Source organism: Hemiscyllium ocellatum, chromosome 6 (genome assembly GCF_020745735.1).
Source record: "Hemiscyllium ocellatum isolate sHemOce1 chromosome 6, sHemOce1.pat.X.cur, whole genome shotgun sequence".
NCBI lineage: Eukaryota > Metazoa > Chordata > Chondrichthyes > Orectolobiformes > Hemiscylliidae > Hemiscyllium > Hemiscyllium ocellatum.
In genome coordinates this window covers 89269160-89295318 of record NC_083406.1, presented here as the reverse complement: position 1 = coordinate 89295318, position 26159 = coordinate 89269160, and the positions used below count along the sequence as shown (strand labels likewise).

Sequence of the window (26159 nt, the reverse complement as noted above, 5' to 3'; positions counted from 1 at the left end):
GTCAAAATTTTCAACACATCAGTTCCTCAATCTCTCTCCATTCTAGCATGCTTACCTGCTCCTCAATGGTTTCATTCACTACAAGGTCCTTTTCTTTAGTAAAGACAGAAACAAAAAACTCATTTAGAGCTTCCCCTACCTCCTCAGATTCTATACATAAGTTCCCTATGCTATTCCTGATTGGCTCTACTCTTTCTTTGATCATTCTCTTATTCCTCACGTACATGTAAAATGCCTTTGGATTCTCCCTAATCCTTCCTGCCAAGCCTTTTTCATGCCCCCTCCTGGCTCTCCTCAGATCATTTTTGAGCTCCTTCCTCACCTGCCTGTAATCCTCTAGAGCTGAGCAAGACCCTTGCTTCCTCCACCTTACATAAGCTGCCTTTTTTCTTTTGACGAGAAGCTCCTCTGCTCTTGTCATCCAAGGTTCCTTTATCTTACCCCTTCTTGACCTATCTCAGGGGAACACATTTATGCATCACTAGCAACAACTGTTCCTTAAACAGTCTCCACATGTCTATAGTGTCCTTTCCACGGAACAATTGTTCCCAGTCCATGCTTCCCAACTCACGTCTGATAGCATCATAGTTTCCTTTTCCCCAATTAAATATCCTCCCATTGTGCCTGCTTCTCTCCTTCTCCATAGCTATGTAGAATGTGAGGCAGTTGTGGTCACTATCCCAAAAATGCTCTCCCACCGCAAGATCTAACACCTGCCCCGGCGCATTGGCGAGCACCAAATCCAAAATGGCCTCTCTCCTCATCGGCCTGTCAATGTACTGAGTTAGGAAACCCTCCTGAACACACCTTACAAAAACAGCTCCTTCCAAACCATCTGCTCGAAGGAGGTTCCAATCAACATTGAGAAAGTTAAAGGCACCCATTACAACAACCCTACTACATTCACACTTTTCCAAAATCTGCCGACCTATGCTTTCTTCCATCTCCCTGCTGCTATAGGGGAGGCCTGTAGTAAACCCCTAATGAGGTGACTGCTCCCTTACAGTTCCTAATTTCCATCCATACTGACTCAGTAGGCAGACCCTTCTCGACAATGGTAACTTCTGTAGCTGTGATACCCTCTCTGATTAGTAGTGCTACATTCCCCTCTTTCCCCCCCTCCCTATTCTTTTTAAATGCTCTAAACCCTGGAACATTCAACAACCATTCCTGCCCCTGAGAAACCCACGTCTCTGTTATGGCCACAACATCATAGCACCAGGTACTGATCCATGCTCTAAACTCATCACATATTGAAAGTTTTTCAAGATTTCTGCAACTTGAATGGGGCTGTAAAAACATTATAATATATTGATTCTCGTATGTTTGTGAATGATAGAATTCAAGATCTTTAGCTGTTATTTAAGAAATAAAACAAGAAAAGCTCAGCAGGTCTGGCACCATCCTTGGAGAGTAACTGTTCTTCAGAATATTCTGACAAAGGATTACTTAACCTGAAATGTTAACTATGATTTCTCCCTACAGATGCTGTCTGACCTGCTGAGCTTTTCCAGCAATTTCTGTCTTTATTTCTGATTTACAGCATCTGCAATTCTTTCGGTTAATATTTGAGATTTTTAGTGGCTGTAGTAGCCAGCCATATAAACCACTTAGCCTTTACAAGTTGGGTCATGTTGAGGTTGTATAGGATGTTGCTGAGGCCTCTTCTGGAGTAGTGTGTGTAGTTCTGGTCACCTGTTATAAGAAGGATATTATTTAACTGGAGAGGGTTCAGAAAAGATTGACCAGAAGGTTGCTGCGAATAGAGGGTTTGAGTTACACAAATAGGCTGGATGGGCTGGAATTTCTTTCACTAGAGTGTGGGATGTTGAGGGATGACCTGACTGAAGTCTGTAAAATCATGAGGGACATAGATAAGGTGAATAGCAGAAGTCTTTTCCCTAAGGTGGGGGATGTCAAAGCTAGAGGGCATATTTTTGAGGTGAGAGGAGAAAGATTTAAAAGGACACAAAAGGGGAACTTTTACACAGAATTAGTGTGTGGTCTGAACTGCCAGTGGGATATTTGGATATTTGGATAAGTAGTGAATAGGAAACTGAGCCAAACGCAAGCAGGTGGGACATGTTTGGTTTTGGAACATGGTCGACATGGACTGGTTGGACCCAATGGTCTACTTCCATGTAGTATGACTCTATGACTCGTGTTTCTAATACCTCAATATAAACATTTGCCACTGCCAATGTAAATATCATTGCATGCAATTCTTGTCGCCTTCCTATCGGAAACTTGAAAGGGGAGTGAAACTTGAAAGAGTTCCGAAAAGATTTACAAGGATGTTGCCAGGGTTGGTGGATTTGAGCATTAGGATGAGGTTGAATAGGCTGGGGCTGTTTTCCCTGGAGCGTTGGAGGCTGGGGGGTGATCTTCTAGAGATTTATAAAATCATGAGGGGCATGGACAGGATAAATAGAGAAGATTTTTTTCTCTGGGGTGGGGGAGTCCAGAACTAGAGGGCTCTAAACTAGAGTTTAGGGTGAGAAATGAAAGGATTAAAAGGGACCGAAGGGGCAACGTTTTCACGCAGAGGATGGTGCGTGTATGGAACGAGCTGCCAGAGCAAATGGTGGCGGCTGGTAAAATTACATCCTTTAAACGGCATCTGGATGGGAATATGAATAGGAAGGGTTGAGAAGGATATGGGCCAAATGCTGGCAAATGGGACTAGATTAAGTTAGGACATGAACGAGTTGGGCCGGAGAGTCTGTTTCCATGCTGTGGCTCTAATCTCTATGACTCTAATTTTATTGCATTATCCTTCTGTGTAACTTTCCCAATATGTTATCCCATCTATTCCCATACAGGAACAAGTGGGAATGAATGTGATGGTAGCAGCCTTGGATTTGAAGAGCTCTCCTACATGGAACTTCCTTCTCTTGATCCTACAAACAATATCATTTATGTGGAACTTGCCACAATAAGAGAAAATTCCCTTCTCTTATATAACTACGACAACAAAGAAGGTGCAGACGGTGAATTTCTTGCACTGGAAATAATAAATGGTAAAATTGAGTTTTCTTATAATCTTGGAAGTGGAATTGTTCGGCTGGTAACTGATCAATATGTAACAGATGGAGAGTTTCACAAGATTTTTGCAACAAGAACGGGGAAGGTAAGAACATTTTTATGAACTAATAAATCTACCAACTTTATCATATTAAAAAAAGGTTACCTTTGTACTTGCTTCCGGTATGAATCTCATAACTGACTATCCTCAAGTTAATGTCTTATCTTTGAAACTATTTTCCTCATCATAAAATTCCAGATGTACACTTCTAATGGGTTTTTTTCTATATAAATTGTAATTTAAAATTTCACTATGGAGCGTATTTGTGAATGAAATGTGTATGAGCTGCCTGGGGAAGTGGTGGAGGCTAGTACGATTGCAACATTTAAAAGGCATCTGGATGGGTATATGAATAGGAAGGGTTTGGAAGGATACTGGCCGGGTGCTGGCAGGTGGGACAACATTAGGTTGGAATATCTGATCAGCATGGACAAGTTGGACCGAAGGGTATGTTTCCGTGCTGTATATCTCTCTGACTCTATGCTTCTCCAAGATTTGAGTCTGAGAGCTTTTTCACCTTGCTTATGTGAATTCTCAACTTTAAATTTTTAATTTTCCATTTAAGACATACCGATAAATGATTTCTCTTTGTTTTTAGATTCTCAACACCTTTCTGCTTTCCCTATAAATTTTAAATTTACTCCACATCCTGCCTGCTCCTGATCTTTGGAACTGACCTATTCCCTATTTCCTATAGCCATATGTGCTGCCATGATGACTACCATCAAAATGAATCAATGTATTGCAAAAGATTTAAACCATCAATGTAAGGGAAATGTTGGAAACAGAAAAAAAAAGTCTCTTTTCTCAGTTTCTGATTTCACATTCCAATTTATTGATGTTTAGTCAAAACTATTTAAAATTGGGTGAGGACCAATGTCACCTTTTGTATTTCTCTAATTTTGGAAAAGTACAAACAGCTCATGTCAAATGAAGACAGTGGAAAATTACTTTCAACCTTGATCTTATTCCTGTTGGTGAAGTTATTCCCTTGAGCATTTCAATGCTCTAATAAAAGATGTCCACAAAGTTCAGAAAGATTGACGTAAAGTGTGGTGAGATTCTTATTCTGCAGTGGATGAGGAATTCAATATCCCAAAGCCAAATTAATCTGAATTTTCACTTTAAATTCTATTGTGATTCACAGTGAAACCAAGAGCTATATTTATCAAAGAACTGACGCAAGCTTTAGGTTTCATGTGTTCAAGAGCTGGCTTTCTCTGAGAAGCATTTGATATATTTAATATTGAACAAACAGATTTTTTTTAAAAAACAGGCAGGAGGAGGTGAAAATGCTCAACTCAGTTATGGCGTAGTGAGAAAGCACTTATCTTAAAAAGGATACAAAAGGATTGAGAAGAGGTGGTGAAAAGTATGGCAAAAATAGACAACACTGCACTGATTGGAACAAGGTCAGCCAGGTTGACCTCATAGAATGAGTTCCTTGAGTGGGGCAGTTAATCTGGTCCAATCAGTGAGCCCTGGCTGACAGAGATAAACAGGAGTGTCAGGGGTTCTGTTCACTCTGAGAGTTGGCCAGGTCAAGGAGAATAGAAATCACAGCACCCACAAGCAGAGGTTCTTCATTAATAAGGGAATCAAATCTTATGGGGACAAGGCAGGAGAACGGGGCTGAGAAACATATCAGAGTATCAATAGTGGACCAGACTGAGTAGGTCAAATGGCCTAGTTCTGTTGCCATATTTTATGGTCTCATAGCACCCATGAGAGAGAGAAAGTGAATTTGATCAGAGTCACAAACAAGGCTTTGATCACTTGCCACAACACTGCTTGCAGACTTCAAGTCATTTTAAGCATCACATTACTGCCAAATACTTCTAGAAACTCAGCATTAAACTGAAGACGTTAATAAACAATTGACCTCAAAGTGATTGATGATCCCTTGAAATAGTGGTTATGCGTAGTCCTTCCTGCTGTTGAATGGATGTTCAACTGTGTGAGGTTAAGAGCAAAGATTAGTTGGAGTGTTCAGGTTGGACATGGCACTGCTGGAATCCAGTCAGTGTTTTGCACTTTAACTGACATCACAAACTGCTTACTCAGCCCACTTTATGTGCAGGTGCACTGTGGCTATGCTAATGTTCTCACTAAAATAGTGTCTTGTATGATCAGCATTGCAAGTGTGAGCATGCATCATGTACTCATCTTCACTGCAAGACAGCACCTATTAATGCTGAAACTTTAGCGAGTGTTGCATTCACAGTTAGTGTTGATATGGTTTTTAATTCTCACAACTTTGTATTTTGTTCTAGCTTTCCAAACTTTGGGTTTTATTTCTCTTCGTTTTGATCTAGATAGAAAAATCCTCATAGGAAGAATTTTTAATTTTCCTGATATGAAGTGTGTAACCTCTCTTCAAAATACAATCTAACACAAGGCAAATCTTAGATATTTTCGAATATGTTCAGTTTATTAACAATGGTGACTCCCATTATCATATTTGAGCCACCCAACTTTTGAGAGGAGTTTTCATGAAGCTGCTTAAAGAATCCTTGCTTCCAGTTGTATTCCCCCAGTTCTAATCACTGAGCCACAGCGAGTCGGTAATCTTCAGCAACGGCCTGGAGATTTTCAGACCTACCTCATGTGTCAAAGAATTTTTAAATTTGGACCCAAGTGCCAGAAAATGGTTATGAAAGCCATGAGATTATTGTAAAAACTCAATTGGGCTCACTAACATCCTTCAGGGAAGCTAACTTACGAGTCTCACTTCTTCTGGTCTACATATGTTACAGTCAGTCCTATACAATGCAGTTGAATCTTAATGTGTCTGGTTCAAATAATGGCTTGCAAGTATCAACCACATCTTAAGGAAAATCTTTCTTTTAATACTGCCTCAGAGAGCTGACACAGTTCCAATTAACCAGCACAATACATGCCAACCAGGGAGCAATGCAACCCTAAAGATATTCAATTTGCCTCTGGTTAAGGAAGGAGGAGAATTTGGGAATTGATTAACTAATCTGAGGTGCAAGGAGGTGAGTCAATCCAGACTAGTTTTTCTGCCCCACTACTGCACTGTCTGACATCATGTAATTTAACACAAACAGATCAGAACCTCAGGCTTTCTTTGGTGAATAAAATCCTGTCAATGGGATACTCAGGACCAGTAATTACTGGACTGTTATTTATGGCATTATCTGATCAGTGACATGTATCGCTGTGCAAATTTCAACCACGTCCTCACTGAGAAAACTTGGCCTTTCTAAGCACGAAGTGATTAGGGTCATTTTTCAGATTGTCAGAACAGAAATGTTGTTACGGGTTACAAGTTAACTCCGGAGCCAAATAAAAACAGAATGTTTACAGTCAGGTTTAAATTGTATGCTGAAACATGAGAGTTGGTCTTTTCCAATTCACTAATTTTGCAGGTTCATATCTCAATCTCAACTGATATTTTTCCAGAGCGAATCAAATGTGTTACAACAAAATGTCAGATTTTAATTTTTGGTAACTGCCTGGGGGAGTACGCTAACTTACCAACTGCTCTAGAGCAAGAAGCCAGCAATATTCTGAGGTCTGAATTAACAGCAACATCTCAATGCAGTTGCCTGGCTTCACATCAAGCTGAAAAATGTATTGCTGGAACAGCACTGCAGGTCAGGCAGCATCAAAGGAGCAGGAGAATCGAAGTTTTGGGCATAAGCCCTTCTTCTTCACATCAAGCTGGTATTGTTCAACTGAAAGAGCAGTCAGCAGACAATTGGAGGAGGACATTTCAGCCAGTCCAGTTTACAATTCAGTTCCTCTTGTCTGCACAAAATAAGTTAAAACTTACCTTCTTCCAAGGAACCAAGAAATAGCAACAGCAGTAAAGCTGTGTGGGCCATCAAACCTATTCCGACTTTCAATATGATCATACAGTCATTGAGTCATAGAGATGTACAGCACAAAACAGATCCTTTGGTCAAACTCAGCCATGCCGACCAGACATCCTAAATTAATCGAGTCCTATTTGCCAGCATTTAGCCCATAGCCCTCTAAACCCTTTCTGTTCATGTACTAATCCAGAAGCCTTTTAAATGTTGTAATTGTACCAGTCTCCACCACTTCCTCTGGCAGGTCATTCCATACATGCACCACTCTCTGCACAAAAAAGCTGCACTTTTAAATCTTTCCTCTCTCACCTTAAGCCTATGCCCTCTAATTTTACCCTGGGGAAAAGATCTTAGCTGTTCACCATAACCATGCCCCTCATGATTTTATAAACCTCTGTAAGAACACCCCTCAGCCTCTGAAACTGCAGGGAAAACAGCCCCAGCCTGTTCAGCCTCTCCCTGTAGGTCAAACCCTCCAACCCTAGCAACATCCTTTTAAATCTTTTCTGAACCCTTTCAAACTGCACAACATCCTTCTTTCAGCAGTGAGACCACAAATAAACACAATATTCCAAAAGTGGCCTAACCAATGTCCTGTACAGTCACGACATTACCTCAACTCCTATACTCAATGCACTGACCAATAAAAGCAAGCATATCAAATGCCTTCTTCATTATCCTGTCTACCTGTAACCCAATTTTCAAGGACCTATGAATCTGCACTCCAAGAGCTCGTTGTTCGGCAACACTTCTCATTTACCTAAATTAAACTCCATCTGCCTCTCCTTGGCTCATCAGCCCATCTGATCAACATGCCGTTGTACTCTGACAAAACCTTCTTGGCTGTCCTACTCCTCCAATTTTGGTGTCTTCTGCAAATTTACTAACCATACAGCCTATATTTGCATCCAAATTACTGATATAAATGACCAAAAGCAGTGGACCCAACTCCAGTCCTTGTGACATACCGCTGGTCTGAAGCCTCATGATCATGTCTAATCCTGGATATCAACTCCACTTTCCCCCACTCCTCATATCCCTGAGAAGCAAAAATCCCTATCTATCTCAGCCTGAAATAAACACAATGATGGAGATTCCACAAAATGCTAGGGTAGAGAATGTCAAAGATTTACAAATCTTTGAATGAAGAAATTCATCCTTGTGGCAGGGCTTAAGGGCTGATGGTGAAGGAGTGGTAATGTCACCAGCTTATCTAGAACTTCATGCTCTAGGTACATGGGTTCAAATATTGCTATGGTAGTTGGTTAAAATTTGAATTCAATAAAGTTTTGGGGCTTAAAAAACTAGTCTAATGACAACAATGTAGCCAATATCATTATAAGCCCACATAGTTCTCTTGGGTCCTTTTGGGGAAAAAAATTGCTGTCCTTGTCTTTCATTGGTCAATGAGTTATTACTTTATACGGCTGAAACAATACCTATTTATGACAGCAACAATCCCTAGCCTAGAGGCAAAAAAAAACAAGCTACTGGAGGCTGATAAAAAAAGGAGTACCTCTTTCCCATGTCACATGCACTGAATTCCTCATTAGGATTCATTTCTCAATGTGCTCAGCCCTCACCTCACCCTGTGCTTTCCTTATTGTGTGTTCTTGCAAACTCTGTCCACTTTTCTAGAGAGTTAATGACTCATATCAAACTGCAATTACTAAGTTAATTTTCTGCCCTACTAATTAATACCAATTCAACTTTCAGGTCAGTAAAACTGATAAAAACTATAAGGCATATGCTACAGCTAGATCTGTCCGAAAACAGCGATTAGGGTCCAATTTATGTCACATGTTCATGATATACTCTGTTACTTACTCTGGCCTGACCTGTTGCTGTCTCTTTTGGATGCAGTTCACCTGGCAGGTAATCCATAGCATTTTATCCTCCTCAAAGTACCAGTCAGACACAGTGATGTCATCAGCTCCCAACATGAAAATTTAAAGAAAGACCCCACCGTTTTACAGCATGCAGCCTTCCGGTCTGGTTAGGTGGGCGGGTTCACATGGAAGATTAGAGGAAGAGAATGGAGCCTTGCTGGTAAAGTTCCTGGATGATATTTAACTGCCTACCCACCTGGTTTCATGGGCTAACCCACCCATCAGAAACATTGGATTTTTAAGCAACCTGTTGAGATGTGTTATGAAAGAACTCGAGAGCTGGTGAGACTTGAACACAGGCCTCTTAGCTCAGAGGTAGTGACACTTGTATTGTGCCACAAGAGCCCTTCATGCCATTATTTTTTTTATTATGGAAAAGTACAGACAGTTGTCCCCTGTTGTTTAAATTACCATCTTTACAAAATATACCTTCATCTTCAATCCTGACTTGCCTTTCCCTGTCTTGCATGAGTTCTCACAGAGATTAGATTATTTACAGTGTGGAAACAGGCCCTTCGGCCCAACAAGTCCACACCGACCCGCCGAAGCGCAACCCACCCATACCCCTACATTTACCCCTTACCTAACTCTACGGGCAATTTAGCATGGCCAATTCACCTGACCCGCACATCTTTGGACTGTGGGAGGAAACCGGAGCACCCGGAGGAAACCCACGCAGACACGGGGAGAACGTGCAAACTCCACACAGTCAGTCGCCTGAGGAATTGAACCCGGATCTCTGGCGCTGTGAGGCAGCAGTGCTAACCATTGTGCCACCGTGCTGAATAGGTGAATATACCAAGACTGTTTCCATGACGTTGGAACCACACTTGTGCATTTAAGAGATACATAACCCACCAAGATACCAATCGGAAAGACAGCAGGAGATGGGCATGTAGGTGGTACAAGCATTTGATTACTTAGAGTCTACCCACAGATTGATAGCTTCAAGTGGCTGAGATAATTGGAGGCCTGTGACCAGTGGTGTTCCACAGGGATTGGTGCTGGGCCCACTTTTGTTTGTCATTTATATCAATGATTTAGATGAGAATATAGAAGGCTTGGTTAGTAAGTTTGCAGATGACACTAGGCTTGGTGGTGTGGTGGACAGTGAAGAAGGTTAAAATCTTCGAGTAAAAAATGAGGTCTGCAGATGCTGGAGATCACAAGATTACAAAGAGAGCTTGATCAATTGGGTCAATCGATGGAGGAATGGCAGAGGGAGTTTAATTTGGATAAATGTGAGGTATTGCATTTTGGTAAAACAAACAAGGGTAGGACTTTTACAATTAAAAGTAGGGCCTTGGGTAGTTTTGTAAAACAGAGAGACCTAGGAATTCAGGTACATAGTTCTTTGAAGTTTGCAACACATAAAAATAGGGTGGCTAAGAATGTTTTTAGCACGTTTGTTGTCATTGCTCAGACTTTTGAGTATAGGAGTTGTGACGTTATGTTGAGGTTGTATAGAAGGTTGATGAGGCCTCTTTTGATTTGATATGATATATTGCAGTCACTTGTACCTAAGTACAGTGAAAAGCTTTGTCTTGCGAGCAGTACAGACAAGGATATAGCAAACAAGGACTTACAGATCATAGGGTGCTTAGACAGAGTGAGGCATACAAGGTTACAACTACACAGGAGAGGCACAAAGCAAAATCAACATCATATGAAGTTAGAGAGGTCCATTCAGCTGTCTAATAAACAGCAGGGAAGAAGTTGCTCTTGAACCTGTTGGTGTATGTATTCAAGCTTCTGTATCTTCTGCCTGATGGAAGAGATTAGAAGTGAGTATTACAAGGGTGGGAAGGGACTTTGGTAATGTTGGCAGCCTTTCTACAACAATGAGAAGTGTTAATGAAGAATAGAAGGGAGTTTAGCTTCCGTGATGGTCTGGGCTGTGCATACAACTCTCTGTAGTTTCTTACTGCCCTGGGCAGAGCAGTTGTTGTACCAGGCCGTTATGAATCCAGACAGTATGCTTTCTATGGTGCATCTGTAAAAGGTGGTGAGAGTCCTTATGGACAAGCTGAACTCCCTAAGTTGTCTGAGGAAGAAGAGACATTGTTGTGCCTTCCTGACCATCACATCTACATGGGAGGTCCAGGATAGATTGTCAGTTATCATCACTCCTAGGAACTCAATGCTCTCGACCCTCTCCACCTCAGCTCGGTTGATGTAGATTGGGGCATGTCCTCCTCCTTTCTTCTGAAGTACTGTGTCCAGTTCTGGTTGGCCTGTTATAGGAAGATTATTAAGATGGAGAGGGTTCAGAAGAAATTTACCAGGATGTTGCTGGCAATGGACGGTTTGACTTATGAGGAGAGGTTGGACGGGCTGGGACTTATTTCACTGGAGTACAGGAGGTTGAGGGGTGACCTTGTAGAAGTTTATAAAATAATGAGGGGAATAGTTAAGGTGAATAAAGGTATCTTTTCCTTAGGGTGGGACATTACAAGACTAGGGGGCATATTTTTAAGGTGAGAGGAGAAAGATTTAAAAAATACATAGAGGCAATATTTTTAAACAAAGGGTGGTGTGTGTGAGGAATGAACTGCCAGAGGAAGTGATGGATGCAGGTACAGTTACAATGTTTCAAAGGCATTTAAATAAGTATGTGAATAAGAAATGTTTGGAGGGATATTCATAGGTACAGGCAGGTGGGACAAGTTTAGTTTGGGATTCTGGATGGCATGGACAGGTTGGACTGAAGGGTATATTTCCATGCTGTGTGACTCTATAATTGTCACCAAGGTATATTTTTCTCCACATAGAATTTTATGCCAGTTCATGGCCATTTCGATCAACAGAAAGGTTTATAATGTTTCTCTTTGTAAAACAGTGAATGATATTATAATTTTCTTGTAAAATACTTCTTTAAACAGCAATTATTCATTTTGCTGTATTTTTACAAAGACAACATAGGGAGCTAGTAAAATCTGTTTTCAGTACTTATCAGGTTTAACACAATCCACTAAGGTTAATAAAGACTGGATAGTTATCATGATGATACTGAACACATTACTGCTTGTACTGCAGACAGGAAACAGAACTGCTCATGTCCCATGCCTCTAGATTTTGTATATGTTTAACAAGAAGTAGGCCTGGTATAAATTACACAAAACTTTATTCCTATTATGCAGACATTTCCACATATTTATCAATCCTGCATTTTGCTGTAGTTTGAGTTAAATTGCATTGATTTTCTGGTTTTAGGCTTTTGAAATCCTCTATACATATTTCCACGGTATTTCTGTACGTGCATGACATCATGTTAGTTCTGCTTTGTGCATAACAGAGTTTGTAATCACACTCAATGAGGCTCCACTCGATCACAAGACTGAGCTCACATAATCACATGAGATTTGGTCTTTTCAAATGATTTTGGTAGATAAATGTGCACTGTATTAATCACATGATGTAGCAATATTTTTAATCACTGTAAAATGCAGTTATATTTACGAGGATGTTTCAACTTCTTGAAATCTAACAATGAATCCAAAATTTTAACAAGATAATGGCTATGAAATAGAGTGATGATGAAGTGGCTTAAAGCATCAATGTTCTGAGAGATGGAATAGTCCAACAGGAGTTCACTCAAGTGATTCCTCACACAATGAATCCCCAGTCTCTAAGGAAAGTGTTAAGTGGAGACCAAACACATCTCAACATGGAAGGAAAATTTGCACATAATTCACCTTGAGATTCTCCTTTGTGACCAATTACAGTGTTGCACAAGCCAAGGAAAAATTCAAGAGTGAGTCATCCTGATATGGAGAATTCTTCAGGGAGATGTTGCAGAGCATCATGCAACATGCTCAAACTTAACTTATAGAAGGAAATCGCAACCCTACAGTGTGGAGAAAAGCAGGCCATTCAGTCCATCAAGGTCACACCAACACTCCAAAGAACATCCTACTCAGACCCACCCTACTATCCTATCCATGCATTTCCCATGGCTTATCCACATAGCCTGCACATCCTGGATAATATGGGCAATTTAACTCAGCCAATCCACTTAACCTGCATATCTTTAGACTATGGGAGGAAACCTGATAACTACACACAAACGGTCACCCAGTGATGGAAACAGTGTGAGTCCCTGGTGCTGTGAGGCAACAGTGCAAACCACAGTGCCACCCACTACCAGATTTGATATAAATATGTTTATATCAAATCTGAAAGGCTTTCACTCCTTATAATTCCTTCACTCTCTTATCTGTGATACAGTTCTGCACTGAAATGAGCCTGTAGGAGAAAAATTAAATTAATTTTAAGAACGTACTTCCTGTTAGAAAATGAAATTGAAGAACATCTCAATATTCTTAAAGTTTCACATTTCAAAAATGTACAGTTCTTATAAGAATACAGTTGCAATAATGGGAATCAATAAGATCATAGAAACATATAGGACTTAGGAATAGAAACAAAGGAACACCTGAGCAAGTGTAGACCAGTCAGCATTTCAAGCCTGCTTTGTCACTCAATAAAGTCCATGCTGTGAAGATGCCGGTGTTGGACTGGGGTGGACAATGTCAGAAGTCACATGACACCAGGTTATAGTCCAAGAGGTTTATTTAAAATCACAAGCTTTTGGAGCTCTGCTCCTTCATTGGCTGAAGTGAAGAGCAGCACTCTGAAAGCTTGGGATTTCAAATAAATCTCTTGGACTATAACCTGGTGTCATGTGACTTCTGACCCAATAAAGTCATGGCTGACCCTCGTTGTGGATTCACTTGCAATTTCCAGCCTATGCTCTCCATTATCATCAATTCCTTTGTCTAACAAAAACTACCTTAATCAGCCTTGAGTAAATTCAGTTACAAGTCTCCACTATGAGACAGTGAATTTTCCACCCTAACTATGACAGAAGAAGAATTCTCTTCTCCGTCTTCAAAGGAAGTTCTTTTATTCTTAACCTGTGACCTCTAGTCCTAATCTCCTCCAGAAGGGGAAACATCCTTTCAGCATCCACCCTGCCAATTCCCCTCAGGAATCAACAAACTTACCTCGCATTCTTCTAAATGCCAACAGATACAGTTCAATCTGTCCTCATAAGTTAAACAGTCAAACTAGAATTGAGTCCGGCAAACCTTCTCCAAACTGCTTCTAATGCAATTGTATTCTTTCTCAGGTAAGATGACCCAAACTACATAGTATTCCAGATGTTGTCTCATCTGCAATCAAACTTCCTTACTTTTGTATTCTATTCTCCTTGCAAGAAATGGCAACATTCCACTTGCCTTTCTAATCACTTGCTGTGAGAGCATGCTAACTTTCTGTGATTCATATAGCATGATACAACATCCCTCTGTACCACTAAGTTTTGCAAAATGTATTTATTTAAATGGTATGTGGTCTTTTTAGTTTACATGCCAAATTATAAATTTACACTTATCCCTGATAATATAATCAAATCTGCCAAATATTTGGCATCTTTGTGCCTTTACAGCCTCTATATCACCTCTTGACAGCTTCTGTCCCTCGTTACCTTGGTAATAGCAGCAAAAAGAAATGTGGCACAAGCTAAGAATCCCTTCTGGTCTGTTTCTAAGTAACCATCAGGAACTTATATAGATGGTGATAATCACATTCCTAATGAGAAAATCCACAAACATCATTATCTGACTAGTTGCAATATTGCACTTTTGAATAGTTCTTATTTCAGAGAAAACTACATATTTAATGGAGTGTGCAAACTTAAATAGCCTACAGCAAGGCAAAAGAGCTAAATGATAAGCCAATTACACAACTGTTGGTAATTTGGTAATTGGTAACTGTTGGTATCTGAGTTGAAAAATGTGGTGCTGGAAAAACACAGCAGGCCAGGCAGCATCCGAGGAGCAGGAGAATTGACGTTTCGGGCATAAGCCTTTCTTCAGGAAACATTCTGGAACATGTATGGAATGAGCTGCCAGAGGATGTGGTGGAGGCTGGTACAATTGCAACATTTAAAATGCATTTTGCTGTGTACATGAATAGGAAGGGTTTGGAGCGATATGGGCTGGGTGCTGGCAGGTGGGACTAGATTGGGTTGGGATATCTGGTCGGCTTGGACAGTTACAGTGTGGAAACAGGCCCTTCGGCCCAACAAGTCCACACTGATCCGCCGAAGCGCAACCCACCTACATTTACCCCTTATCTAACACTACAGGCAATTTAGCATGGCCAATTCACCTGACCCGCACATCTTTGGACTGTGGGAGGAAACCGGAGCACCCGGAGGAAACCCACGCAGACACGGGGAGAACGTGCAAACTCCACACAGTCAGTCGCCTGTACCAAGATAAATTACTTAGCATTAAGTGACAAGGAAATACATTTTGAAAAGACTATACTATTGTAAATCAAATTTTACATTTTTCAGAGAAGTTTACTTTTGAGACCTATATGTTTTGCTGGTATTTGTTGTTTATAAGTGCATCTGAATCAGCTTTGAGCTGCAGAGGTAGAAATGGAGTGAAACAGAACTGGGGTTTTCCACCGCAAAATATTTCATCACTATTTTAGAATGGGCTCAGCTAGAGTTTTCTTGTTTTTAAACAAGACTCTGATTAGGTGCACCATGAATGAAGGAAAAACATTTGAACCAATCGTATAGTGATTGTAATAAGGTTAGCCAATTGGACCTCATAGAGTTATTTAATTGGACCAGGTTAACAGCCCCAATTAGGGAGCTCTGGTTGACAGATATAAACAGGAGTGACAGAGGTTCTGTTTACTCTGAGAGCTGGCTCTGAGGGAATGGGATCAGTGTCAAGGACTCTGCACATGTAAATAAAACATGACTTGGTGATGGGATAACAGCCCCTGCGGTGTTATTTCAGTGGCATTGAAAGAAAAGCACACTTCTGAAGAAATCTTTTCACAACTGTTGTCATTCTGTTGGAGTGAGCATTTCTGGCAGCATACTGTTATTTGGGATGCTTAACTCATTCGATCCTGCTGTCAAATACTGAGCCCAGTATGTGGCTTGACTGTGTTATCTTTTATGTGCAAATGACACTGAGTCAAAATTGGCTGAGAAAGATTCACCTAGATTGGTTCAACATTTTTCAAATAAAAAATGGCTGCCGGACTGAAATCCTAATTATTAAGTACCCAGAATATTTTAGGGATGGTCTAGGGACTAACTAAAAGGCCAAGACCACCTTGCATGTTGACAAGGAAGCGATTCCATGATTCTGCAAGGCCTGCCCAGTGCCATTTGCCTTACGGGCAAAAGTAGAGGCAGAAACCAGAAGGCTGGAAAGTGAAGGAATTGTCAAACCAGTTCAGTTTGTGGAATAGGCAGCACCAATCATACCAATTGTGAAGTCTGAAAGGTCAGTTTACCTTTGTAGGGATTTTAAACAAGTGTTAAACCATCTTTTACAGCTGGGTAAATACCCAATTCCTCATATACAGGATTAATGCACAAAGCTGACAGGGGGGCTGTCCTTCTCACAGCTGGATATGTGTACATGCAATTGTAATTAGCTAAGGATTCACAGAAATATATTGCAATTAATACCCATAAAGGTTTGTACCAATATACCCTCATGCATCCATGGGGATGGCTTCAGCAGAATTGTTCATGCGGAGAAGACTCCACACCAAGTTAAATCTGATCTTCCTGGACCTGGGAAAGAGAGTGAAACAGTACCAGGAATGTCAATGCTGGACACAAGACGCCACCAAGCGAGAGCGACCCTTTACTTTGGGGGAAAGGTTTGGGAAAGGAATAATGGGAATGGCCCTGCATGGGTAAGAGGCATGGTCGATGTGAGGTCAGGTTTGGGTAGGTGTGACGGTTCTGAATAAGCAAGTGGACCATATGAAAACTACAAACTCACAATCACCGTGGGAGCAAAATGTGTCCAGTTCCTCAACTGCCTTTTTGGAACCTGTGGGTTCTTCCTCCCCATCAAGGGTTAAAGATATCTCAGAATCTGAGATAGCCATGGCAGATGTCACAGCCCTGATGCCTTTGCCGCCTGAAGAGGAGATTAAGTTTATTCTGAGATGCTCTGCGTGCAAGAGGTGAGCTACTGTGTGTTATATGCTGCCCATATCACAGGCAGCAGGAGGAACCTGGCCCAGTGCTCAAATGTCCCAGGAGGTGCTACAAAACAGGAACTGCCCTCTGTCATTGGACTTAGAAGGGAGAAGATGTAGTAAATGTAATGAGGTCAGGAAGATAGAACTCATGGAATTTGAGTCCCCTTATTAGAGCTATTCATCTGGTTCAATCAGGGAGCCCTGGCTGACAGATATAAACAGAAGTGTCAGAGATTCTGTTCACTCTAAGAGCTGGTTCTGAGAGAGCTGGATCAGTGGCTAGGTATGGCAAAGTGTAAATAAAGGGTCACTGGTCACTGAGAGGACAGGTTCCTGGCCTCTCTGGAGTTATTTCAAAAAGGAAGCTTAAAAAGTAGCAACACAGGGTTTCACTTTTGGGCTTGAACTGCAATCCAATCGACTTGCTGGATGTGAACGCCTTCCAACTCTGTGGATGTCGAATATTGCTGCCCTGATTTAATGGCCATGAACCCACAGCAAAAAAAGGTTGCCAGTCTCAGCCAAAAAGGCCAATTGTGAAAAATTAAAGGCCACAAAGAAACATTTTATAAATAAAATCTGTCAACATTTTGCTCACAGCACAGTCTCTTAAAATTTAGGCCAGAATGTTCTAAACATTTATAGCAAAGAACAAAAGCAGACTGTAAATCAGAAGAGAAGGATTTCTGTGTCTGGGTGTGTGGGATGAGGGGGTGGTGGTGGTGGTGTGGTAAGATTCTTGCTTCATTAGTATTGTTCTTGAAATGAGCTACAACCAGCTTGTTTTTTTGGCTACACTTGCAGGTTGGATCCCTGACAGTGGATAATTGCACCAATGATCAGCCAGCACAGTTCTGCTTTGTAAGCACCCCAGGCATAGGCACAGAGAGGTATCAATGAATATCAAGCTTTGTGCTGAATAAATATTTTTTGTTCTGTTCAAGTAGCCTTTCAAAAGTAAAATCATACTTTTTGTTTCAAAGATAATTCAATAAACTAATACACTCTCAATTCATCTTACTCTTAGGACTCTGGACCTGGAGAAAAACAGAATGGTATTTGGAGGAATCAAATTGATTGAACCCATACTCCTTCGTCCAGATCAAGTAAAATCACATGACTTCATCGGTTGCATTAAGGAGTTTAGACTGAACAATATTCCTGTTAAATTTGCTGAGGCACTGTCTTCAAACAACATCTTAACCAGGTACATAATACTGCTGTGTCATGTTAATAATGATTCAGAAAATCAAGCTCTTATTTTACCTTACTAGAGATATATGTTAGAAAGTTACTTAACCACTGGTAGCTTTTGCCAGCATTTTAAATAATAATTGAATGAGCCGTTCACATATTGTGGTGAATATTTTCTGAAATCTATATACACAATCAAAACTTCTGATAAATTGTGCATTTATTTTTATCATGTCGACTGCCCTTATCAACATGGAGAAACTAAGTGATGTCTTTCAGCTCACTGTATGAAGCAGATGAGGCATGCACCACCAATTCCCTTGAACTGAATCATATTTAGTGTAAGCATGTGTTACATGAAGACTAGATTTCTCCCATAACAAAATGGAGAAAACAATCTACACGATCAATGTAAATGGCCATCAAAATTCATTTTGGGTGGGTGCACAAGAATAACCCATGGTCATTTCAGAGATCAGTCAAATGCTAATCATATTACCGAGAATCTGGAGTCACATTTTGTCCAAATTATATAATAATAGCAGATTTACTTCCCAAAAGGAAATTAGTAAACTATCTAGGATTTTTATAATGTGGCAAATTGACTGGCCTATTTTTAGCCATTTTGTCACAAATATTTTTAATTCTTTATTTTCACATACGTCTTTCACTCTTCGTTAAAAATCTAGAATTAGCTGATATTAATGGATGAATCACAAGATTTTCTTGAATGAAGAAAAGAGGAATTTCACCTGTTACTAAGCCCAAGACTATGTTGCGCTCCCAAGTATCTACTGAAATATGATTCATTTGTGTATTCTCGAGTCAGGCTTCATTGTCATCTAAATTGTATCATTGTAGGAAACTCTCTCATGTCTAATATGTCTAACTACTCATGTAATTGTAAAATAAAACAGAAAATGTGAGTTTCTTGAAGTCTACCTCAGTCGAATAATTTCAATATGTTTAGATAAAATGCTAATTTCTATTCAAATGATTTTATTTATTCCATATTGCTTTTTTGAGAGCTTGCCTCTGATCACCAAGTTTGCACCAAGTTTAGCCTATACCTCTTCATTTCTAAAAATATTTTTGTCGATGAAAATCTTGGGTATTAAAATCAGATGATGGAGGTTGAAAATTGATAGTCAATGTTTTATCTGCACAACAATAATAGCACCCTGATCACTATCAAGACTAACTTCCAATTGCAGATTTTCTTAATTGAATTTAAATTTCACCAGCACAGATAGGTTTTGAAACCATGTTCCCAGAGCAGGGACTACAGAATGATTAGTTCAGAAATATCACAACTATACCATCCCCTTTATATTAGAACATCAAATTGAAATATTCTAGACAAGCAGATAAGAAAACATATAACATAACTGTTTCCACTTGATATGCTCTTTAGCTAATTCCATTGGAGCCTCAATGGATATTATCATGAAAATATGTGTAGTTCAGAGCATTTTGTTTTCCCTGTGAATAGTCTACAGTAGATAAGTGATAACTGAAGGGGAAAAAATTGACCCACATGTCAATTTATTAATAAGAAACACATTTGTATGTCTTCGCTTCTTAAATTATATGATATACTATAAAATGCAACAAATCAATTTGTCAATAAATAGGTTTAATATTTTCTCTTTTTAAATCTTAGATTGATTACAGAAAATGGAGCTCAGAAAATTCTGAGCTCCATTTCAAACACTCAAAACATGATATTAAAATATAGATAAATTATTCTTTATAATATATATTATATAGATAAACTCAGAAATAAATAGTATTGTGTATCAGACTTAAAAATAAATGCTTGAAAATTAAACAAAAATTTAATCATTACTTCTGCATTCTTAAATCTCTCATTCCCATTCATTTCCTTTCTCTTGCTATCTTTCATAAAAAACCTGGGAGGGGCTGGGTGAAAAATTGCAAACAAGATTCATTTAGTTCACTTTCTACCATATAGGCAATGACACAATGCAATCCTTGATTCATCATAACAATCAGGCTGTTTCAATTAGTCCACTACAAATTGAAGTGGTGAACGTTTTGGAATCTATCCACTTGAAGTATTCGGTTCCTTCTGATCTTGGTACACTTACAATAAATCATGTCTCAAATTGCTTAAATATTCTATCTCAATAATATGCCCCCTATTATTTTTATTTGTTTTAAATTTCTTAGAGTCATAGAGATGTACAGCATGGAAACAGACTCTTCGGTCCAACCCGTCCATGCCGATCAGATATCCCAACCCAATCTAGTCCCACCTGCCAGCACCCGGCCCATATCCCTCCAAACCCTTCCTATTCATATACACATCCAAATGCCACTTAAATGTTGCAAGTACCAGCCTCCACCACTTCCTCCGGCAGCTCATTCCATACACGTACCACTATCTGCGTGAAAAAGTTGCCCCGTAGGTCTCTTTTATATCTTTCCCCTCTCAGCCTAAACCTATGCCCTATAGTTCTGGACTCTTAATTTTAATGAACAGAAAGGCTCTGGCCTGACCAGTACTCAGTATAGCCAAGAGAGCCTTTGATATCATCGGACATCATGGTCACAAATGTTTCCTTTATTTGTGGGAAGTGCATGTCACTGCCTGAGCCATCATTGCTTCCTCTTGAGAAGGTAGTGGTGAGTTGTCTTGTTGAACTGCTGCAGTATGTTTATTGTAGGTATACTGAAAAAGTTGTTAGGGAGCGAGTTCCAGGAATTTGACACAGCAATACTAAAGGAGCGGTGATATATTTCCAAGGCTGATGGTGAGTGACTTGGAGGGGAACTTGAAGGTGGTGACATTCCCATGAATCTGCTGCCCTGGTAGTGGTGGTGGTTGTGGAAGGTGTTGGTGGATTCTGCAGTTCATCTTGTAGATTATATACACTGCTGCTACTGAGCGTTGGTGATGGAGGGAGTGGATGTTTGTGGATGTGGGGAGTAATCCATAACCCTTACTGAATTTGCTAGGCTGCCATAGTTTAGAATGCAAAAGAGACAGGCAGAAGTCTGGAAGAACAGCAGGCCAGGCAGCACTGGGAGGTGGAGAAGTCATTGTTTCAGGTGTAAACATTCTTCAGAACTGGGGTGGGAGTGGGGGGGTGCTTCAGATAAAGGGGTGGTGAGGGCAGGGTGGTGAAGTGGGGATAGGTGAAGACAGGTAGAGGGTATGATCTGGTTGGTCATTGGGAATAATGAATATAGTTGGTGGCAGGGAGCAGTGGAAGGGAGGGGGAGGGGCTGGGAAAGGAGTCATGGGATGGGGAGGTGATTTGAAATTCAATGTTGAGTCTTCTGAGCTGTAGGCTGCCCAGGCGGGAGATGAGGCATTGTTCCCTCAATTTGCGCTAGGGCTCGTTTTGGCAATGGAGGAGGCCAAGGGTGGTCATGGCGGAAAGGAAATGGTCGGGGAAATTGAAATGGGCAGTGATTGGGAGGTCCGGTCAGCCTCTGCGGGCTCAGCTGCGATGCTCGGTAACTGTTCCCTAAGTTTATCTCCCTGATGTAGAGAAGACCACATTGGGAGCACCTGATGCAGAAAACTAAGTTTGAAGAGTCGCAGGTAAACCTCTGTCTCACCTGGAAGGACTGTTTGGGGCCCAAGATGGAGGTGAGGGGGTCAGTGTGCCAGCAGGTATTACATCTTATCCAGGTGCTGGGGAAGGTACCTGGGGGTTCGGGGTGTTGTTGGGGAGAGTGGCAGAACTGAGGACTGTCGAAGGGAATGGTCCTTGCAGAAGGCAGAGAGGGGTAGGGAGGGGAAGATGCTCTTGGTGGTGGGGTTTAGGTGGAGCTGGCGGAGGTGTTTAAGGATGATGCATTGGATGTGGAGACTGGTGGGGTGGTAGGTGAGGACAAGGGGCACTCTGACTGTATTGCATTGGGGGGGTTTAGAGCAGTGGATCAAGGAATGGAGGTGGTGTAGTGGAGGGCTGTCTACAAGACGGGGGGGGGATAGGAAAAGCACATTGCTCAAAACTGATGGACATCTGGGATGCTTGAGAGTGGAATGTCTCCTTGTCCGAGCAGATGTGGCGGAGGTGGAGGAATTGGGGGAATGGGTTGGAGTTCTTGAAGGATACTGGCTGGGAGAAGGTGTAGTTCAGGTAGTTGTGGGATTCTGTGCAGTTTGCAATAAACATCCATCTGTAGACTGTCGCCAGTGAAAGGGGAGGGAGGTGTCCAAGATGGACCAAGTGAATTTGAGGGTGGGTGGAAGTTGTGGGCAGAGTCGATGAACTGCCCACGTTCAGCCTGGGTGCAGGATGCAGCACTGATGCAGTTATTGATATAACAGCAGAAGAGTTGGATTGCAATGCCTGTGTAGGTACTGAAGAGGGACTGTTTGATATAGCCAACAAAGAAGCAGGTGTAGCTGGCCCCATCTGGGTCCCCATGGCGACTTCCTTGATTTGGAGGAAATGGGAGGATTTAGAGGAAGTTGAGGGCCAGTTTAGTGAGGCAGAGGAGGATATTGATGGAGGGGGATTGGATGGGTCTATTGGAGAGGAAGAAACAGAAGGTCTGGAGGCCATCCTTGTGGGATATGGACGCGTATAAAGAACACACGTCCATAGTAAAAATAAAGCGCTGGGGGCTGGGGAACTGGAAGTTGCTGTATCATGGATGTAGGTGGGAAATGCCTGAACTAAGGGGGAGAGGATGGAGTCGAGGACTGATGAGATGAGTTCGTTGAGGCAGGACCATGTGGAGACAATTGATCGGCCAGAGTAGTTGGGCTTGTAGATCTTGGGGAGCAGGTAGAACCGGGCAGTGTGGGACTGGGGGACTATGAGTTTGGAGGCAGTGGAGGAGAGATCACCAGAGGCAATGAGGGCAAGGACAGTACATTTGATTTTGGCCTGTCAGGTCGCGATGGGGTCACGGACAAGGGAGAGATAGGGCAAGGTTAACCATAGTTTAGAATGTCACATTAATTGTCATTATCAATTGATAAAGAGCATAGAAAGTTGCAGACATTAAGAAATATGAGTTGTGCTTATTCACAATTATTCACAACAGTGCCCTGCTCCACTGTTGTCCTCAGCAGAGACCACAAGATGTCACTGTTCTGCCCGTGTCTGTGTTGGTTTCCGCCAGGTGCTCTGGTTTCCTGCTGCAGTCCAACGATGTGCAGGTTAGGTGGATTGGCATTGCTAAATTCTCCATAGTGTGCAGGGATGTACAGGCCAGCTGGGTTAGCCATGGGAAATGTGGGATTAGGGGGATAGCGTGCGATGCTCTTTGGAGGGTCGGTGCGGACTCAAATGGGCCGAATGACCTCTTTATGCACAGCAGGGATTCTATGATTCTGTTTTTGTGAAAAATGTCACAATTTTTTAAAGACGCAATTTCCACACTAAGCTTTTGGTCACTCTTCCTCATTCCCTGTTTTTGACTTGACATCAGCATTTTTTTTTCTCACATGACTATGAAGCGCTTCCAGGTTTTGTTTTTATCACTTCAGACCTTCCCTTTGAGAATCATGTGAGGTACTGAGGACTGATTAAAAACCTGAAGGGCATGACATGGTCACTCCTTCCATGGTGGGAATTATCTTTACATGAACCAATTGGATTGTTTGTTCTATATGGCAGGGGAATTTTAAGGATCACACACTGACTAAGGTCCACTGCTAGTCACCAAATAAGTAAATGGATTTCAACTTGTAGTTGGAGCTCTGGACTGCTCTTATTAGAAAAGCCAGCAGAAATGTTTAAATACTGTACCTCCCACCTCAGAGGCAGGACTGCTACCATTCAGCCTTGCTCCTTTTAATATTCCATGCACTATTTAAATTGTAAGTTATTATACATTGCAACAGCAACCTACAGCTCAGCAAGCAAATCTACACCCTAAACCTCAACCTGAGCTACAAACCTTCAAAATGGGCGGCACGGTGGCACAGTGGTTACGCTGCTGCCTCACAGCGCCAAAGACTGGGGTTCAATTCTCACCTCAGGCAACTGACTGTGTGGAGTTTGCACGTTCTCCCCGTGTCTGCGTGGGTTTCCTCCGGGTGCTCCGGTTTCCTCCCACAGGCAAAAGATGTGCAGGTCAGGTGAATTGGCCCTGCTAAATTGCCCCTAGTATTAGGTGAAGGGGTATGGGTGGGTTGCGCTTCGGCGGGTCGGAGTGGACTTGTTGGGCCGAAGGGCCTGTTTCCACACTGTAGGTAATCTAATCTAATCTAATCAACCTAGTGTTGCAGATAATCCATGTAGGCTTGAAGGATCTTAAAGTTAGAGAAGCTCCAAACTCCTTACAGCTGACATGGAAGAAGGCATCCCAGAGTGATTTTCACCCAAGTCCGATGCCATTCCTGCCAGTAAGCTAAAAATCAAATGATACAGACACATCCACACTTCATGTGGCAATAAATATGGACAATACAAGTCATTGACAATAGCTGCTGTGAGCAGGCATTATGAGACCAGCGCACCAATAGATCGAATTTTCCTATAGAATCCTCTAGAAATGTCCTATGCCTTCATTTGCATTTGTCAATGCTCTGCTGTGTCAATCTTGGCAAAGATTAGCAGTAATTTGAGATGTGGTTTGGCCTAATTAAATCCTTTTTTGCAAGGTTTGTGAAGGTTTGTAGCTCAGGTTGGGGTTTAGGATGTAGGTTTGCTCGCTGAGCTGTAGGTTTGATATCCAGATGTTTCATTACCTAGCTAAGTAACATCATCAGTGGTGACCTCCAAGTGATGCGAAGTGAACAGGAAATGACATCATCACAAACCCCAGGAACCCCATTCAGGACAAACATATAAATAGAAAGCAGAAGACAACAGCTTCTCTTCACTTGGAGGTCGCCACTGATGATGTTACCTAGCCAGGTAATGAAATGTCTGGATATCAAACCTACAACTCAGCGGGCAAACCTACACCCTAATTAAATACTTTCAGAAGCTTGGTTCTTCTCTCACCCTAACCACTTCCCTATTGTGAGACCAGCTTTCAGTTGTGATAACTTCACTTACACACAATTATCCAGCTTCATCTATGCTTTTTACTCTTGCACCTGGATCCATGACATATGATGCAATGAATTGCGTCAAACTTTCTGAGCATGTTTACACCTCAGATGCGTTTGCAGTAGTTCTTAACCTTTTACACATAATTTGTACCAGGTTAGAAAACTTGGTCCTAAAATGTACGAAACTACAACATTTTAGTTGTATACTTGGCACTCAATGGGAATAATGCTGAAAAATTATCATAAAATTTCATCTCCAGGTATATGTCCACAAGCTTACATTTCCTCCAAACAACTCTTCGAGTCTTGCTTTTTCTTCCTCTTTTGACATAATCTTTCTGGGTCAAGCATGCAAGACTGTCCCCTCCCTTTTTGATTTGTTTTTGTCAATAACCTCTTTGTCCTTCCTTGGGTTTTGAATATCTTCACAATCTGCATATCTACAAACAGTACAATAACCTTTTTGTCTGCTTTCACACAGCTGTGAAGTACTAGAGCTGTCTTTTTGATCCTCCCTCATCTTGTGTGAGGGTAAAAGTCCCTTCTCTTTAACATTTGCTTTGACCTTGGGATCATGTCCAGGCAGTTCTATGTGGTACTAATGCCCATATTTTAACATATAATGATATAGATCTTTATATCTCTTCATCCTTGCTCAATGTGTCAAGTCACTCTGCTCTGACCTGTGTAAAATTAGGTACAAAGTTCCTATTGTATCCTTTTACTTCTCCAAAATGTAGAGGATGTTAATGATAAAAGTCTAATAATCAGTTGCTCATCAGGGGTTGATTAACTCTGTGGGTTAGTTTATTTAACACGAAGTTAAACAAATTACAAGTTATAAAGCAATCATCACAACAACCCAACAAATGTCTGTGCTTGCAGCTCGCAGATGCACCACAGACTAGTAGATAGGCAGATTCACGTGTTGTACCCAGTATAGCACATGGAGTCACTAATGGAGAACTCATTAAAAGGCCATGTGCATATATGGCACGACCAAGATCAAAATGAAGAAAACTCCATCTTACTGGGTAGGTGATGGCTTAGTTGTAGGTTCAAAGACTCGGGTAATCGTGAAGGACCTGGGTTCAAATCCCATGTGAATTCCATCAGCGTAC

The 26159-nt window shown here is 41.2% G+C and overlaps 1 protein-coding gene across 1 annotated transcript in view; it reads left to right on the top strand.

The window, feature by feature from the left end:
- Positions 1-26159, top strand: part of LOC132816950 (protocadherin Fat 4) — a 135780-nt gene that overhangs the window by 83473 nt on the left and 26148 nt on the right. The window contains exons 8-10 of the mRNA XM_060826974.1: positions 2823-3130; positions 17655-17740; positions 17878-18057. Coding sequence (XP_060682957.1) covers positions 2823-3130; positions 17655-17740; positions 17878-18057 — 574 coding nt within the window. The remainder of the gene's footprint in view (positions 1-2822; positions 3131-17654; positions 17741-17877; positions 18058-26159) is intronic.